General features: G+C 41.1%; 1 protein-coding gene across 3 annotated transcripts; it reads left to right on the forward strand.

Moving 5' to 3' along the window:
- The first annotated feature begins 2,973 nt into the window (after nt 1–2,973).
- Nucleotides 2,974–17,738, forward strand: ANAPC5 (anaphase promoting complex subunit 5). Of its 3 annotated transcripts, XM_049806232.1 has the most exons (17): nt 2,974–3,247; nt 3,337–3,416; nt 4,268–4,377; nt 4,778–4,973; nt 6,174–6,240; nt 8,026–8,127; nt 9,284–9,474; nt 10,385–10,466; nt 11,224–11,313; nt 12,261–12,442; nt 12,923–13,058; nt 13,296–13,370; nt 14,169–14,290; nt 15,466–15,573; nt 16,101–16,248; nt 16,854–17,016; nt 17,417–17,738. In XM_049806232.1, the coding sequence occupies exons 1-17, from the start codon at nt 3,044–3,046 to the stop codon at nt 17,629–17,631; spliced, it is 2,271 nt and encodes a 756-aa protein (XP_049662189.1). In that variant the 5' UTR covers nt 2,974–3,043; the 3' UTR covers nt 17,632–17,738. The 3 variants fall into 3 exon arrangements, with proteins under 3 accessions (XP_049662189.1, XP_049662191.1, XP_049662190.1); XM_049806233.1 differs by lacking the exons at nt 2,974–3,247; nt 3,337–3,416 and adding an exon at nt 3,441–3,708; XM_049806234.1 differs by lacking the exons at nt 4,268–4,377; nt 4,778–4,973.
- Nucleotides 17,739–17,894: the final 156 nt, after the last annotated feature.

Consider the following 17,894-nt stretch of genomic DNA (forward strand, 5'->3'; position numbering starts at 1 on the left):
AAAAAAACCAAACATAGGTTGTAAGAACTGAAAGCTTTTAACCAGAAGATTACATTAAAGAAACCCCAACAATACAAACCTGACTGAGTCTTCAGGAAAGCTTTACATAAGAGCACACAGGGCCAAGAACAAAGGAGGCCTTTGCCAAAAAGAGGGACAGACAAAAGTGGCTGAAAATAAATTTTGACCACAAATCAAATCTACCCATACAAAAGCTTGCATGCAATCTTTACTAATTTCTGCAGAAAGGATCTATTTTTAGAGCAAGCCAGATACAAGAACTGAGTCCAAAAAAATCAGTATGTAATTGCCACGAAAATGGCACAGTCTTGGCAGTGTTAGCATCAAGAGCAGATACTTCATGCAGTCCAACTTCTGCCCTGACACCATATCTTAATTCAAAATCAGGTCATCTCTTTTTGGAAATTCTTATGCTCCTCGACAAGCTTTTGATATGCTATGAACTTTTACACATTATTTAATAAAAAATGGTGCTTTTTTCCCCAATAATAGCTTGCAATTTTAGTCAAAGCAACTGAAAAGATAGTAGAAAAGCCTTGTGAATACAATGTTGGAACAAGCAATGGCACATTTCCCACATTTCTTATGCAAGAGATTGCTTTAAGACACCTTAAGAAATATCAGTACAGTCTGTTTTTTTAAAAACTTCTGTCACCTAAACTCTGTTGGTTCAGAGAGTCACCCTTGAAGTACCAAATTATACACATATTCTTGTTAATAATCTTACATTAAAACAGGAGAGCTTCTCATGCAGTCGCTGTAAGCAGGGTAAAAGCTCTGTCCCACAGGTGAGCCAAACCAAGCAAAGTCTAAAATTTTTCCTTTAGCTCTGTTAAGGGCTTGCCAACAAGAAATCCTCCCAAACACAGATGTTTTAGGGAGTAACGTGGGCCTGACAGAGCCGAGATCTGGTGACTGTGCTGGCAGCTGCAGTTGCCACTCCCGCCTTAATTTGGGCAGATCTTGATGAATCATCTTCATAACATGTGATCTGAGATCACTTTTAACGCAGTAGCGTGTCTAAATTGTAACCACATAGACTGTTTTTAAACAAGGATCTTTAACTCCGCCAGCTACTCTGTGGCTGAAAAGAAGCATTTGCAGAGGTTCTATTAATAAAAGACTTGCCCTCACTGAGCCTTCTGGATTGTGCCAAAGAAGCATTAAAAGATTTAAATCTATTAATGCTAGATGTCCCATTTACTTCTGCCATGAAATAACAAGTGATGATGACTCGCTGCAGCTTGGTAATCCCCCAAGGTTTTACACATCATGAGAGAGCGAGGTAGAGAAGTGATTCTTACCAGGAATATTAATTTGTTTTTCATGTAACAATTTGCAAAATTTTGTAGTAAAGTTTAAAAAAAAAAAAAAGCTGGGCTTTATTTGGGAATTTCAGATTGGATATTAATACCTATAGGAAGAATCGTTACAGTATTCACTTTTTATACCAGAGAGGCACGGTACTTTGGAAGTAGCTTTGTGAAGGTTTTCAGATTACAGAGACTCAGTTCAACAGATTCGGCATTGCGCTAAATATCCCCAAAACCCAGACGGTAGCTGTTTCATACGTTATAAGCTCAGGCACGTCACTTGGGCTTGAGCCTAGTTTTGCTAAGATAAAAGATTTCTTACTCAATTGCATCACCTAATCTTGAATTTAATATGACCAAAATAATCTCTTGCTGCTTATTTAGAGAGCTGGGTTTTAGGTGTGCGAGTTTATTTAAATATGCTTAAAAACCATAGTCTAAATGTTCTCTGTACCACACCCTGCAGGATTGTCAGCAGAGTTCGCACGTTGGCTTCAGAGAATTACATGGAAATGTCAGAACCAGATGCCTGTCATTTCCTTTTTCCTCCAAGTTCTGCACATGTTGGCTGCAGCCCGGCCTTTATCTCATCTCCCGCCCCTCCCCGCCAAGCCACTCCACCATTTTGGTGTTTCTGCCCGCACCGTCATACTTTATTTTCAGGAAATGTCAGCAAGTTGACCTTTGTAACATAATAGCTGTGGGTTTTTTCCCGGGGTTTATATTCAGATATAGTTTGATGAGTATTAGTTCATTGAGGGCTAGGAAGCTATCATTAATTATGCCAGCGACAACTAACTACAACATTAAGTTTCTTAAATGTAAATGTATTCTAGAAAATTACTCCACGCTTGGTTCGCCTCTTCCTCCTCTCACCACCCCCAGGCACGAGAATCAGGAGGAACTCAACTGAAATCCCCGGGGACATGCAGATCTATAATAATACTGAGTTTTGGGTTGCTCTCGCTTACAAAAATTAGAACTATTACAATAACGGGAGTGTCTTCTTTGGGAACACGATGCCTTAATGAAGTACTTCAACAAATCGTTGAGAAAACAAAAACTTATGTGTGGAAGTATCTTTATCTCATCACAATTAATTTGCAAGAAACCCAATCGAACAGGAGCGAATTCACTCCCCGGTGTTCTCCGCCCGCCCCAAGCAAACGCTCGCATCAGAGCCCGGGTCACGTCTCCCCGTTTTGCCCGGCGAATCCCCTCCTTGACTCTTCCGTGGCAGGCCCCACCGAGCCGCCGGCCGCGGTCCCTGCGTCGGGAGCGGCGCGGAGGCCGGTGCCGGTGGAGGAGCCGTGACCAGCCGCTGGCCTGCGGCTGTTAACGGGCCGCGGCTCAGCCCACGCAAGACGCTGGCCGTAGCTCGCCACAGTCCACAGCCTGGTGGACGGCTGCGGTGCGGTGCGGTGCGGTGCGGTGCGGTGCGGTGCAGCGCAGCACGCCCGACCGCCCTGCGCGGCCGCCCCCGCCGTTCGCCCGCTTACCTCCAGGCGGCGCCGCGCGGATCCTTCTCTCCCCGGAACGCTTCTCCTGGGCTCGGGCCGACAACCGGCCCCGCTGTGACGCCGCACAGCCCCTCCTCCGATTGGCCGCGGCGCTGCTCGCGTCATGGCGACGGCGGCGGCGATTGGCCGGCGGGCGAGCCCGGTTTCCCGGGCGACGGGGCGGGCGGCCGGTGGCGGCCGGTTGCCGCCATGGCGAGCGTGCACGAGAGCCTCTACTTCAACCCGATGATGACGAACGGTGTGGTGCATGCCAATGTCTTCGGCATCAAGGACTGGGTCACCCCCTACAAGATGGCGCTGCTGGTGCTCCTGAGCGAGCTGGGCCGCGCCGGCGCGCAGCTCGGCCTGCTGGAGCGGCGGCGGCTCAACCGGCTACTGCTGCCGCTGCTGCAGGTCGGGGACGGGCCCCGAGGGGGAGGGAAGGCGACCCCAGGGGGCCGCTTGTGTTGTGGCCTGTCGCGACATATCGCTCTCCTCCCCAGGGCCCTGACATGCCGCTGTCGCGACTGCTCAAGGCCATCGAGGAGTCCTGCTCGCACCTGGCCAGCTCCGTGCACATCAGGTGGGCGCCGGGGCCGCGGCCCGCCCTCGGGAAACCCTTAAACCGTGTCCCTGCCATCGGGGAGGGGAGGCGAGGCGAGGCGAGGGAAGAGGAGAGGAGAGGAGAGGAGACCGGCTGAGGGCCCCGGCCCCCGCTGTGGAGGGAGGCACGAAGTCGCAGCGAGGCAGGCTTCCCTGCGGCTGGAGGCCGAGGAAAGGCTTGCGTCGTTCAGTGAATCCCTTCCCTCGTGTGGTTTCTGTATCCTGTACTGCAAACGTGAAAACTCCACAGCCAGTATTTCTGTGAAAGATGGGTGAGCTGTTACATGCGTGCTCTGCGCTACCCATATCTACTCTGGTCTCTGTGGAGAAGTGCTCTGAAATGTGTAAATGTATAGTTAAAATGTCATACGTTTGGGAGCAAAAATGTACTTCTGCAGTTTTCTTAGTTTTCATCAATACATTCTGAAAGGCGCACAAGCCAAGCGTCCGAGTTTTAAGGTTGCTGTGATACGGAAGATCTAACTAACTCACTAAAGCTAACTTGCTAAACAGCAACAGTTTAAAAAACCAGTCTATTTTGGGTTCCTAACTGTTTCATCGAAAGAAGAACAATATTTTCTAATTGTTCTCTTTATTAAAAGATCTGTTTAAAAAAGAAAAAAAAAACCAAACCTGATTATTATTTTGCTTATTATTAATATTCAATACATTTTGATTTGGCTCATGTATAAAAATATTCTGGGCGTCATGAATTAGCTACCACTTGGTTCTGTTTCTCTTCACTCATCTATACCTGAAATAGAAGAATATTTTATTTGATGCATATTGTTAATATCCTAAAAAAAAATGTGGTTTACTTTCCCTGTTTAGGTTAAAACTTATGGCAGAAGGAGAATTGAAAGATATGGAACAATTTTTTGATGACCTTTCAGATTCATTTACAGGGACAGAGCCGGAAGTTCATAAAACAAGTGTAGTAGGTAACTAATTGTTATCCATACACTATATTTGATGTGGTATCTATCACTGATGTAATTCATTCAGGATACAGCTTTTTTTTTTCTCTTTGGGGAGGTGTAGAGATTGCATAATATGATTTTTCTCTTGCTCAGATGTTTCATATTAACCAATAACTTTGTGTATTGTGCAGTTTTTACCAATCTTAACAATTTTTCTGTGATCAGATAGTCTGTTAGATTTGCCACTAATTAATACCAGATTTACATCCTGCAAAATTGACTTTTATCAATTGGTAGGCTGAGATGAGACACTTAAGTAAAATTTAATGTGATTTAAGCTTCTGCTTATTACGATTTCTAGTCTCCTCTCTGAAACAGCACCCTTACAGACAGTTGTCATAACAGATGTTTTCCTTTGCAGGTCTGTTTCTGCGCCATATGATCTTGGCATACAATAAGCTTTCTTTTAGTCAGGTCTATAAACTTTGCACTGCACTTCAGCAGTACTTTCAAAACGATGAGAAAAAAAATGGAATTGATGAGAGTGATATGGAACTGACAAATACAGAGGAACTGGAGGGGAAAATGGAGAAAGAAGAACTTGATGTACCTTTAAGGTGATATATTAATATTAAAGTCTTTCCCAATTCGTAAGAGAATTAGTCTTATTTCAGATTACTTCTATACACATCAGAGTAAACTTAAGCTTTGTCCAGCTCAAGATGCTACTCCTGTTAAACCTCCCAAACTCCACAAATGCTCATCTGGGCCCCATGCATGTCCTATCACTAACGTCTTCAGCTGCGATATTGAGATGTAGTGTACTGTAATCTTGTATTTTTTTTAAGCCTCATACACTGGCAGAGCTGGGTGGCCTCTCCATTTCCTTGGTGCCACCATGTGGTAACACTTGTAAATGGCAACAGTTCTGCTCCGTGTCTTGTAGATGGCCAGTACCCTGTCCTTTTAGGGAATCGCAGGCTAAAGGCCAGATGCTGCCCACGGTTTCCTTCAGTACCGCCCGCTGCTGAATGTCTTCTCTGGTTGTGCTAGTCTCTGATGTGCTAAAGCTGTTGGAGAGGTCACTCTTGCTTCCAACAAGGAAAAAGTTGAGCTTAATGTTTTTGGTTTCTCTTTTCGCCCTTCTCCAAATAAAAAAACTCGCGTCTATTTACATCAAAAATGAGAAGCAAATACTGACACTTTTCACCTGGTAGAGAGGTGCTCCACTGTAAGAATAATCCTAGAAGCATTTTGTGTATCCATATATTTAAAACGTACTTCCTAAACAGTCTTTATATAAACTTGTGCTTGTGCATGCTCTGCTACAGCATGAGTCAGTTAACAGCCTTTGGAATCTGGCTGTATGCTGTGGTTGCTGTCTTTCCATGGAATAAACTTCTGTCTGCTCTTGCAGAGCAGCTGTTTTCTGGAGTGATATATGTGGCCAAAGTGCCAGTTCATTTCATTGTGACTATCTTCAGAAGAAAGGAACAAAGCCATTTGAATATGTCAACCTCAACTTTTCTGTCTGCTGTTTTTCTTTGGGTTTTCACGTGTATTTAGGGTAACATTCATATTGACTACCATCTCTGCAGGTTGAAGATTACAACTAAAGTGTGTGAAATCATTTGAATTACTAAATTTGATGTAGCAGATTTCATTATTTATTAAGTTGTCTCCTAGTTTCCTTTCATGCTTTGAGCTATAATATCTCATAAAACTTTATAAAGCAAAAGTGTAGAGTGTCTGATAAAATGTATTTCCTTGTATTCTATTTCATTGCCCTTGTCTCTAACCGGAGTGCTTCTTATCAGGGAAGAAGAGATATCTTGCAGTGGGCCTCTTTCCCAGAAACAAGCAGAGTATTTTCTTTCTCAGCAGGTATGTTATTTCTGAATAAAGTTGGCTAAATGATCCATAACATGAATTTCACCTTCAATTTTATCCACAGTGTCAGACACAATGTTTTCTTAGATCTGTTAAAGATTTGTTGATATCTTGCATGTAGTTGCTCAGTATGAGCACTTGGGGCTAAAAGTATTTTATCTAGACATGTACGTCATATGATGGTATTTGATTCTGGGAAGGTCACGTCCATTCTGACTACTCGCCTCAGATTTGATGTCTGTGAAATGTGCAGTTTTATTGATTATTCCAGCTGGTAAATACAAAATGGAGCAGAAATACTGATGGGCACAAATGTCAGTGAATGCACTGCATGCTTATAATAGCTTGCTAAAAAACCAAAATACATATAATATGTGATGTTTCATATACATTTTAAAAGTTCAAAGCAACTTCTCAGTTCCATTAGGCTCTATACTGTTAGGAGTTGTTGAATCTGGTAGCCTGATCATGGCAAGGCTCCTGCAGCTCCATGGCCCCCAGTGCAACCAGTTTTGAAGCTGAGCATGCTGTCTGTTATCCCATTCCCCTCTCCGGCTGATGAGGATGAAGGTCCATTAGTGTGAAATATATACAGGTGTACGCTCTTGCGTGCATGTACTCTCTCTCTTCATTCCACCAATAACTGAGCTTATACACTCAGTTTATCAAGTAACTGGTCCCTGGATTGTCTTGTCTCCAGTTGCCTCCACAGAAAGACATGATACGCGTACAAATGGATCTCTCAGTTGACCCAAAGGCCCCACAGTCTCTCTATTGGTTGACTTGGGACCTCCTGGTTGGCCTGGACTTCCTCCAGTTGTTTCGTTCAGAGAAACATATCTGGCCCAGTCTTACGGCTGTTTCAATATTTGGCTCTCAAGCTGCTTATCCTACTTTCTACCTAGTCCAGCTTACCAGCGGTCACCCACTGACATGCACACTTTCACTTGCTCCAGTTGCTGGCACCACAGACACATGGACCTCTGTGCCCTGTGGTCCCCACTCCAGTTGCTGGCACCACAGGCAGACAGACCCCTGTGATCTAGCTCCAGTTGCTGGTACTTCAACCTCCATAAACACACGCATGCGGAATAGGGGACCCCTTATCCAAGAGTAGAGTTAGAAATGGGGTTGAATGAGAAGACAAGACAGGGTGCAGTGTTCTGGTCAGGGTATGGATTTAAACTGCAGTGGTGTTCTTTTATATTGTGGTTTTTAGCTGGTGTGATTTATGTAGAGTATTTGTTACTGGTATGTATAATTTTTTTCTTCCCTCCTAATTAGAATATTGTGTGGGAATCGGGATGTTTAGGAGGGGTCTGAAATTTGAAGTCTTTTTATTATTCAGTATTCAGTAATGCTTATTCTAGTAACTAGATTGTTGTGATTTTTTTATTAATTGGTCTAGTTGCCGAAGCAAACTATGGATTTACTTTTATTTCGTTTCCTGGGTTCTTTGTGAGAAGATAAATGCAATTCCAGTGAGTGATCTGTTGTATTAGTTCTTCAAAGAGAAACTTAGACAGAATTCCTTAAGTACCTTTGAATAAGCTTTTCTTTTACTTGGTCTCTCTGATCTCTGGAAGGTGAATGCTATAATGTAGTATAGAATAAAACTGCCACTGATGTTTCAGTGTCATAGTAGACAGAGCTGTTACAAAATCTTCTTTAATGTTCTCTCCAAGCAGATAACATACTGACAAGCATGTATTAAAATATATTTGTAACCCTCCAGTTTGAGTTACTTATCTTACTTTTAGTTTTCGATTTTTATTCCAGGCTTCTTTATTAAAGAACGATGAAACAAAGGCTCTTACTCCAGCATCTTTACAAAAGGAATTGAACAACTTGTTAAAATTTAATCCAGACTTTGCTGAAGCAGTAAGTATCTTTTTCTTCATCCAAAATGGTTGTAAAGGGATTTCTTAACTCTAGGATGGGATTATTTGGGAGTAATTTATTCTATATTGAAATACAAGCAGATGATAAAAATGTGAGTAAGTTGCATGTAAATGTTTAGTAATTCAGACTGAAACTCCTGAAGGTACAGAAACCTTAATTAAGCTAAGTACTTAACCACATGTCTAGCTTTATGTACAGATATAATCCTCTTAATTTTGGTGGGACTATGTGATTGCCGCCTTGTTCAACTAAATCTAAAACTTATTTCTTTTTACACATGCTTTCCTAAGAAATTTCAGGCCTCATACTCCCATAGTTTAAAAATCAGTATTAAGTGTAATATCTGTTGATTTGCTTACTGGTGTTCAGTTTACTTCTGGTGCTTAATAGCAATTTATACTGAAAGCAACAGACAACTCGCATTGAGAGTTGGTTCCAGACCTATGCTGTGAGCATTTGCCTTGTTCTTCAACAGCTCATTCTTGAGCAAGTGCCATGAGTTCCCAGTCAGCTCTTTCCTGCCTTACTTTCTAACTCTTCCTCCCAGTAGCCCTGGGCTGAGGCAGACAGGATTTTCCTTGCTCTCGTTTGGAGACAAGGGCTGCCATAGCAGGGGCTGGACTTCACAACTGCAGAAGTCCTCTCCAGCGTTCTGTCTGTCTGACATAAAATGTTGTCCTGCCCAGGTCTCCATGCCAAGAAGAAAATACATAGTTTTAGCATCTACTTTCTATCTGCACGGCATTTGGAAGCAGTGCTCATGCTTCTGAGTATCTTCCTGAGTGCAGACAGTGGGAGTCACGCCTCCATTCCCACTCTTGCTTAGCACATAAATACAGGGATTCTACCTGTGTAGGGTGGGATAATTCTGACGGCCAGACCCTGGCCTATGGGACACCATTTGGAAGATCCTGTTAGGGAAAAAGAGCAATTTTATCCAAGATTTACAGGAATTCTGCATGGGTAGTATCAGTAACGCTGCAACTTCTGATCAAGCACTTTCCTGGCCATACAGTATTTCATGGTTGCACTTGTTAGGCAACCTTTCCCAGCAAGAATACATATAGTAATTACAAACAAAACCTTTGTTTTAATTGTTCTGTATAGTTAAAGCTGATTTTGCTTCAATTTTTAGCATTATTTAAGCTACTTAAATAGTCTCAGAGTGCAAGATGTCTTCAGCTCAACACACAGCCTCCTTCATTATTTTGACCGTTTAATTCTCACTGGAGCAGAAAGCAAAAGCAATGGGGATGAAGGTTATGGTCGGAGTCTGAGATATGCTGCTCTGAATCTAGCTGCACTGCACTGTCGGTTTGGCCATTAGTAAGTTAATATATTGTACTGCACAACTAAAATTCATCTTGTTGCATCTCATAAGTGCTGATAGGTAGACCTTTTGTTCATTCTGAAAATCTGTTCAGGAGAAGAAGGGACTTTATGTAGTTTGATAAGAGCTATAGTTGCATTGGGATTTTCTTGGAATCTTGATTTGTTTTGGTTTGTTTTTATTTTGACATTTATTTGGTTTCCATATAACTGAGCCATCTACAGCTGGGTAAGAGTTGACATTTGTCTGTGTCCAGTTCTCAATTGCTACGTTTCCATGACCTCAGAAAGGTCAGTGGACATGAATGCCTGTTTTCAGCTATATTCTCAAGAAAGTGTGGTTGGTTTTCTGTTAACATTCAAATCAACATAGAGCTGATGATCTGGAAAAAAGAATAATTAAAAAAAAAAGCCATCTCAGCTTTTTTTGTTTTAAAATGCCATAGTGGTCAGTGTTATTTTATTGATAAAGCTGGCTTACCCATCTCCATATATGGTTTGCATTTATTGACTGCTGCCTGGATGCATCATGTAAAAGGACTGGAGATGGGAAGGACATCTGCAAAATTGAGAGCAACAACATTTTCTGCACAGGCAGATACTTAACGTTGCCCCTGTACAAACAATAACTTGGCACATTGGCACGTACAGGGTTTGAAAGCCCACTTAGGGGTTACAGTTGCATTTTTGTAGTGGCTTGCAGATGCCGTCTTGCTTATTATCGTCAAGAATAGAATATATTGTTGAAGTGCTAGGAGGAAAATACAGGCTTTCTCAGCAGTCTGTTAAATCAGTTATCTTCTGAGTGCAATATGCATAATTTAGATTAATATACCTCTGTATTATAATGTCATATTTTAAGCACTGTGGGAGTACTAATACATTCTCCCTTTTTGTTTGCTGATAGCCAACAGGCTGAACTTGCACTTCAGGAAGCCATCCGAATTGCACAGGAGTCTAACGACCACGTTTGCTTGCAGCACTGCCTGGTAAGGTAGCTGTGTTGAAATGAGGGTTAAGTCACCTTTGTCTCTGTTATCTGAGCCTTTGCTCAGTGAACTGTTGCAGAACTGCTCTTACAGTAGTATCTCATCAAATGCATCAGTAATTTAAATATGACTGTCCAACAGTGGGGTGCTTCTGGCAGGTGGGTCACGCAGAGCAACAAACTGTAGGGAGATCATGGGATGGTTTTGTTGCAACTCAGGATTACTTTCTTAAACAGGAGTTGTGATCCCAGAGTACTAAGATCTCAGTACTAACCTTGAAGTTTAGTCTTACACGTTTTAAAGAGACAAAGTATTTCATAAACTTCCTCTTTACTGTCTGTTGGATTCTCAAAGAGTAATCGGCCTTCCTTTAAACATACAGAAAGGAGGAGGGAAAGACTTGGATTCCTCTGTATTTTGTTCTGTAATTAACATTATTGGTGTAATGTATTGGCATCAGTGGTATCAAACTCCTGAGATACTGTTTTCCACGGTTAACTGTATAATGGGGTTTCTGTGCATTACTGTGAATCTCCAGCATTGACTGCTGTCAAGCCAGAGTCCCACTCTAGCTGCACTTTTGATGTATTTTGCTGTGCAGCATTTAATAGGAGTTGCCTTAGTATCATACTAATTCTGAAGAGTGGTTTGTATTTCTAGTGAATTTTTGTGCATTCTGTGCAAAAAGTAAGAGAAGTTGAAAGTGTTATAGCCATTAGCTATTTGCAATGAGATTTTAACTTTTTTCCCTTACTAGAGCTGGTTGTACATCTTGGAGCAGAAGATATTTGATAGCTGTGTTCTGCTGGAGCACTCTGTAAACAAATCTTTACATTTTGGTTTGCCAGTAAGTCCATTTCATTTATCCTTAACTTTATTCTAGGACAATCACATGTGGCAAGGGGAGCGTGCATGATAGGGTTTTGGGTCTTGTGGCTGCATTGTTCAAAATATGTAACTGAATTTAATCAAATCTATTTTAACACTCCAAAATCTAGCTGTTTCTATTATTTTTACTCTTCATATTAACAAACCAGAGTTCAGTTGCTTTAATGCCAGTGCATTATTGCAAGGCTTACTGTTTTTCCTTCTAACTTCTTTGTTTTTCAGGCAGAAAAACTCTCTGTGGCTACTAGCATGGCCCCATGCACCGTTTCAGCCTTAGGCCCATAGCGCAATCTGCTGGTGCTTGAGGGAGGTTCTTATGCCTCCGCCTTTCCCAAAACTCAGTGCTGATGCCTCTGGCAGGGCTTTGAACACATTTACTTGTATGGCTCTGTCCCAGCTGTGAAACCTTGCAAGGCAGCCCTCCCCTTAGATGGTTTTGTGCCCTCAATCTGTTGGCCGTTAATGTTTACTTCTGTCTTCCCCAAGATCTGCAATCTGTTTAAGAGAATTGTTCTAAGAGTAACTAAACTGCTGATGTTGGGAGGTGAGAGCAGACATGGCCACTTGGTGGGGAAGGGGAGGGAAGGCTCTGTGTTTTCACAGCTGTTTCATCATTGGAGAAATTCAGGTACAAGTCCTGTCATCCTCTTTAAGACTTCTGTGTGGGGGAGTGGAAATTACCTTTCACATCTAACAAAATGACATTCACATATGTGTGGGTGTGCATAAGTAGGTATTTAAAGATATGCCTGGAGCAGTGTTCCTTTGTCTGTGCTGAATAACATCACCTCTTTTTTCTTTGGGAGTGTTTTCTTAGTTTAGAACTCTTGCTCTGGTGTAATTTGCAAACTGTCCTGTACTCTATTTTTCAGTGCAGTTGTTTTGGGTTTTTTTTCTTCTTCCCAGTACCTTGCCTCCCTGGGAATACAGTCCTTGGTTCAGCAAAGAGCTTTTGCAGGAAAGGCTGCCAACAAACTAATGGATGCCTTAAAAGATTCTGATCTGTTGCACTGGAAACACAGCTTGTCAGAGCTTATTGATATTAGTATAGCACAGAAGACTGCCATTTGGAGATTATACGGCCGCAGGTATTTTGTTTCTTTGGAACTCTTGGGTTAGCTCACTGTACTTGTTAGCCCATAATGCTTTTTGAGTTATTTATATAGGTGTAACAAGTGACTGTGTCTCTCCAGTGCACTAAAATAAAGCAATCAGGCTGTGATTCAGTACAGACTGAATGCAATTATTTCCATTCTCTTGTGTTCCTTTAAAACTCATACTGGAGAACAGATTGAGTTCCCATTTAATAGTGGCAAGTAGATCATAAGTTGTTCCTGTGTCCCCATTTTCAGCATCTCAGTGCTTAGTCTGTGTGCAGCTTTCGGTATGTAGTACTCGGTGTGCCTGCATTGTCCAGAGTTCCTGGATGGCAGTTGTTTTTCAAGTTTTCATTCTCCCCAAGGCCTCTGGCTTACCAGAAAACATAGACTGTTGTCATAACAAGACCATAGATAAAAAATGATTGTTGTTTGTTGCTTGAAAGCTAAAAGATGTTTCTCTTGCACAAGCGCCATGGCACTTCAACAAGCCCAAACACTGCTGAGCATGAACAGTCTGGAGGCTGTGAACGTGGGCGTTCAGCAGAATAACACAGAGTCCTTTGCTGTGGTATTGTGTCACCTGGCTGAGCTACATGCAGAGCAGGTGAGTTTTATGGCTAGTTGCACAAAATGTCATTTAGGTGAGAGGATGTGTGGGTGTTATTGACAGAGAAGGCAAGACTTGGCTCGTGTTTTGTTCTGCCTTTAATGGCTGTATTGGGGGCAAATAAAATGCAGCGGTTTTGTTTGGCAAGTTCTTTCTGTGAAAGTTGTGTTGAAATCAAGGGGAGTGGTGCTTGTCCTAGTGTATGTTAATCAGAGTGCTGTTTCTGTGTTACAGGGATACTTTGCAGCTGCTTCTGAAATATTGAAACACCTAAAGGAAAGATTCCCTCCCAACAGTCAGCATGCACAGGTAGAATATTTATAATTTAGCCTGTGAATTATATACTATTATACAACAGGATCTGAATTCCATTGTATCTGAATTCTTTCCTCCATCTGCCTTGGGCTATACATTTGCTAATTTCAGTTGGCTCATGACCTCACAGGAAGCTGTGCAGCACAAACTTTTCTACAAAAGCATGAAAAAGAAGCCTCTGTTGTTTTAAGACTGGCGAGACATTTATCTCACCATAGGCTCCTAAGAAAAAGCTCTTTAAGTAGAAATGTTATTGACAGAGGAATATACAGGTCCCTCATAAGCACATACAGGAATTAAATGCTCTGCATTGATTTGAAGCTTCAAAGTTCTGTTTGTTTAGTGCTACTTATTTTGACATATTACAATCCCAGAATAACTGAGAGAATAGGCTGGTTTATGTGTGACTCTGGGAACCACATTAACTCTTGAGTCTATAAGATAGTATTTACCTTGACATGTTCAAGATTCCATTAAATATAGTTTGGTCCTTCTCTTTTAATTACAGAACAGGTCTACTGTTTCAAAGCATTAGTAATGATTTAAAAGAGCTTTTTTACTTAAAATGCAGTTAAATAGGTGAGCTTTGGTATTGAAACATTAATCCAGACCTGAGCATTTCCGCTGAGGACAGTAATTTAGTAAATCCAGTAATTGGATAATTGGACAGTGGAGTTAGTTATGTCTAGACGTAAATATCCATAGGGGAAAATAAAAAGTAACTTTTAATTTGGGATTAGAAAATGAGCAGGCACAACTTCTAAAACTTGTTCCTGGATGTTCTTTGTTTAGCTTTGGATGCTGTTTGATCAGAAAATACAGTTTGAGAGAGCCATGAACGATGGCAGATACCATATAGCAGATTCTCTTGTAGCAGGAATTACAGCACTTAACAGCATTGAAGGCGTATACAGGTAAGAAATCATGAATCTGCATACACTTGCAGGTGTGTCCCATGAAGATAATGAAAAAATTAGCAGAATAATTGCTGGCATTCACATGTGCTTACATGTTCTTCCCTTTCCAGAACTAATTATGGTCATGTTGTCTAACCTGTAGTGCTTATTCCATTAGAGTATGTCCTGCAATAGTAATGTCTAGTTGTTTCTTTGGACATTTTAAGAACTGGAATAGCACTGCTGAAGTTGGTGTTATTCTAGAGCTGTAGATGTGTTGTGAGAACACAAAATACTTCTTCAAAATCTGCCGTGGTGACTGTACTCAAACTTAAGCACAAAGCAGAATTTTATGTCAAATAGCTAGGGATCTCGGGCCTAGTCTCAACTCTGTTATGGTAAGAGAGCTTGAGTGTCTTCATCTGTGTCCTGGTTTCTACGTCTACAAAATGGAACGATATGATTTTCACTCGCCTTAATGGGTTCTTGTTTCTAAATGAGAATGACATGTTAGAAATGGGTAGGGTTAAAATTTGTTATTTGGTGAGTATGAAAAACAGCTTACTGTTAAAAGCAATTTGTTGTTGATTTTCAGTGAGGCAAAACACCTAAAAACATAGCCAATGCCAGTAAGCCGGAAGATCAGTATTCAAGCTGTGGGACCTGATGCTTGTCCTTCTGGAATTGGACTGTTTGTGATTTCCCTGATCTTTAAATAGTCTACTCGGTGTCTGGGTTCAGGGCATTTGTACGCATTCCCTACTGCTATTTGTTTCTTATTTCCCTTTTCTTGCTTTTTCTCTGTTGCTCCATATCCTTGTTAGCTCAAGCCAATTTTAGCTACTTTACCTCATACCTGTTTTTCTTACAAATAATTACTTGTGCTTTCCAGCGTGCATGCCCTCCCACTTCTGCTGCCTCTTTGGCCTTGGGTTTTGGCAATCCCTGTTTTCTGTCTAAAGCTGGTTTAGGAGTTTGATCCTTTCTGCTGTGAGTTGTCCAGTTGGATTCAGAGATAACTGTTTTTCCCCTGCTGGTGTGTATAGCATGCATACACTTTGCCAGAATGCCATTCTGTGGTTACAAGAAACAGAGGTCACAAAACAGAGACCTATTTTACTGTGTTCCGAAGAGCAGAATTGTATCTAAAATATAAAAATACGATCGGTGATGTTTTCTTTCTACCACGGCAGAAAAGCCATTGTATTGAAAGCCCAAAATCAAATGTCAGAGGCACACAAACTTTTGCAGAAGTTGTTGATCCACTGCCAGAAAATCAAGAACACCGAGATGGTGATTAGGTAAGAGTGTTTCATTTTCAGAGTATTAAAGCCACTATGCAGTGATCAGAATCAGCCATTTCAATTTGTCTGTGTTCAGAGTTCACTAGTCTTCAGATTACCTACTATGATTTGGAGATTACAAAATAATTTCATTTATTAATCATAGTCTGGAGGAATCCTCAAAATATTGTGGAATTGAAAGCTAGTCATCTTTAATATGTAAATTAAAAAGTAGTAAACTTATTTTAAAGTTCCATGAAGACTTACGGAAGAGGGAAACACTGCATCCAAAATAAACAGGAAATAGAAATGTATATGTGTAGTTGTACCTTTGTGCTAAACTTCAGAGTAGTTACGGTGTTATTTAATCTTTTGTATGTTGGCGACATCTCCTCTTAAGAGTGTAATTGAAGCTTATTGTATATGCAGTAATGTAATTCACAAAAAAATCAATACTATTATGGATGGAATAATTGTTGAGGAAATAAGCGGACATTTTTGATCAAAAGAAAATGTTTGTAATTCTTTTCCCCTGTTTTGGTTAGCGTACTGCTGTCAATAGCAGAGCTCTACTGGAGATCTTCATGTCATACCATAGCATTGCCTGTCCTGCTGCAGGCTCTTGCCCTCTCTCGAGAATATAGTCTACAGTACTTGGCTTCTGAAACTGTGCTGAACTTGGCTTTCTCCCAGGTATGTCTGATTTGTGTTTTCGCAGGGCTGTAGGGCAACATTTATTCTGGGGAGATCTGGATACCATTTTTATTCCTGTGAGATTTAAGAACACAACCTTGTTGGAATTAAATTATTGATTCTGAAGAAGTCTATTCTAAATGTTGATAATAAATAATAAAAGTTGAGTTTCATGTGTATCACTAAGATATGTAGTTATTGCATATAATTAAGCAGGCAAGCATAAATTGGGCCTGCCTTAATTGCTTCAGTTGTTATCTTTTCTGCTAGTATTTTGGCTTTCTCGTGGCACAGTTTGGCATGTGTTTGAATTAAAAATAATGCTTGTAATGGAGTTCAGTTATATTGTTTATTCTGAGCTGGCAGAGACGTGGTTGTCAGCACTGACTGCAATGGAGAAGCCATGCCTAATCATTTCAGATGGTAGCTTATTTCTACTAATAAGTTTTGATTTAAAAGAAGATTGGGGGGGAGGGGGGGGGGATTTACATCCTCGTCTGTAGCACATTGCATTATTAGAAACAGATGTGGCTTATGTTGGTCTCTGAAGAAGCTGCTCTCACCAGTGGATTCCAGTATTAGACCAGTAAGTATTTCTCTTTCAGCTGATCCTTGGCATTCCTGAACAAGCCCTGAATATTCTGCACACGGCAATAGAACCTGTCTTGGCCCATGGAGCTGTCCTGGACAAAGGCTGCGCCATGTTCTTGGTGGCCAAGTGTCAGGTGGCTTCTGCAGCTTCCTACACTCCACAAAAGAAGATTGAAGGTAGTGTGAAGAGTAATTCTCCCTGAAACTGCACTCAAAAGCTGAGAAGTGCAAACCACTGTATATATTGGAGTCCTACTATGTGATCACTGTTAAAAAAAGTTGAAGTGATACAATAGTGTGTTACCTAGTTATCAGATAGCAAAATTAATTTGGAATTAGTTAGTTATTCAACAGATGCAGTGTTTATAATGGAATCCTGTTTATCTGCATACTTTCACACCCGTATTTTGCACCAAAGGCTGATAACAGAAACTAGCTGAAAGACCATGTTGCTAAGACACGAATTGTTTTGAAAAGCTGAGGAATTTATAATTGGGCTCCTTAGAATTGAGCTATATTGCTTGGCGTTGTTACTGTGATATTATCTTAAATATGACTGTCCCCCTTTTTTCGACAGCTTTGGAATCTGCTATCTTGAATCTAAATGAAGCCAAGACTTACTTTGCCAAAGTGGACAGCAAAGAGCAGCTCAGAGATGTTCTCTATTTCCAAGCCCGGCTGTTCCACGCCCTAGGCAAGACCCACGAAAGGAACAAATGTGCCATGTTGTTCCGTCAGTTGCACCAGGAACTGCCAGCACATGGTGTCCCCTTAATCAATGCCTTCAAGTGATGCATTTAAAGATGAGATTTGTTTTCCTGTTTTTTTACAAATGTCTTTTTGTTATATTCAGTCATCCGTGTTTCAAAATAACTGCCAATAAATCATGGTCTTCTGTTGAACAACCTTGCATTTTGTTTGTAATGACTTGAGGGAAGACATAGATTTCCACCCATTTCACTTTTATTCTGTACTTGAAATTAAGAATAAGAATCGAATGGGAAAAAAAAAGACTCTCTTGACTGCATTATAAACACGCAGAGGGAAGTAGCATA

This window comes from Accipiter gentilis, chromosome 7, assembly GCF_929443795.1.
Source record: "Accipiter gentilis chromosome 7, bAccGen1.1, whole genome shotgun sequence".
Lineage (NCBI taxonomy): Eukaryota > Metazoa > Chordata > Aves > Accipitriformes > Accipitridae > Astur > Astur gentilis.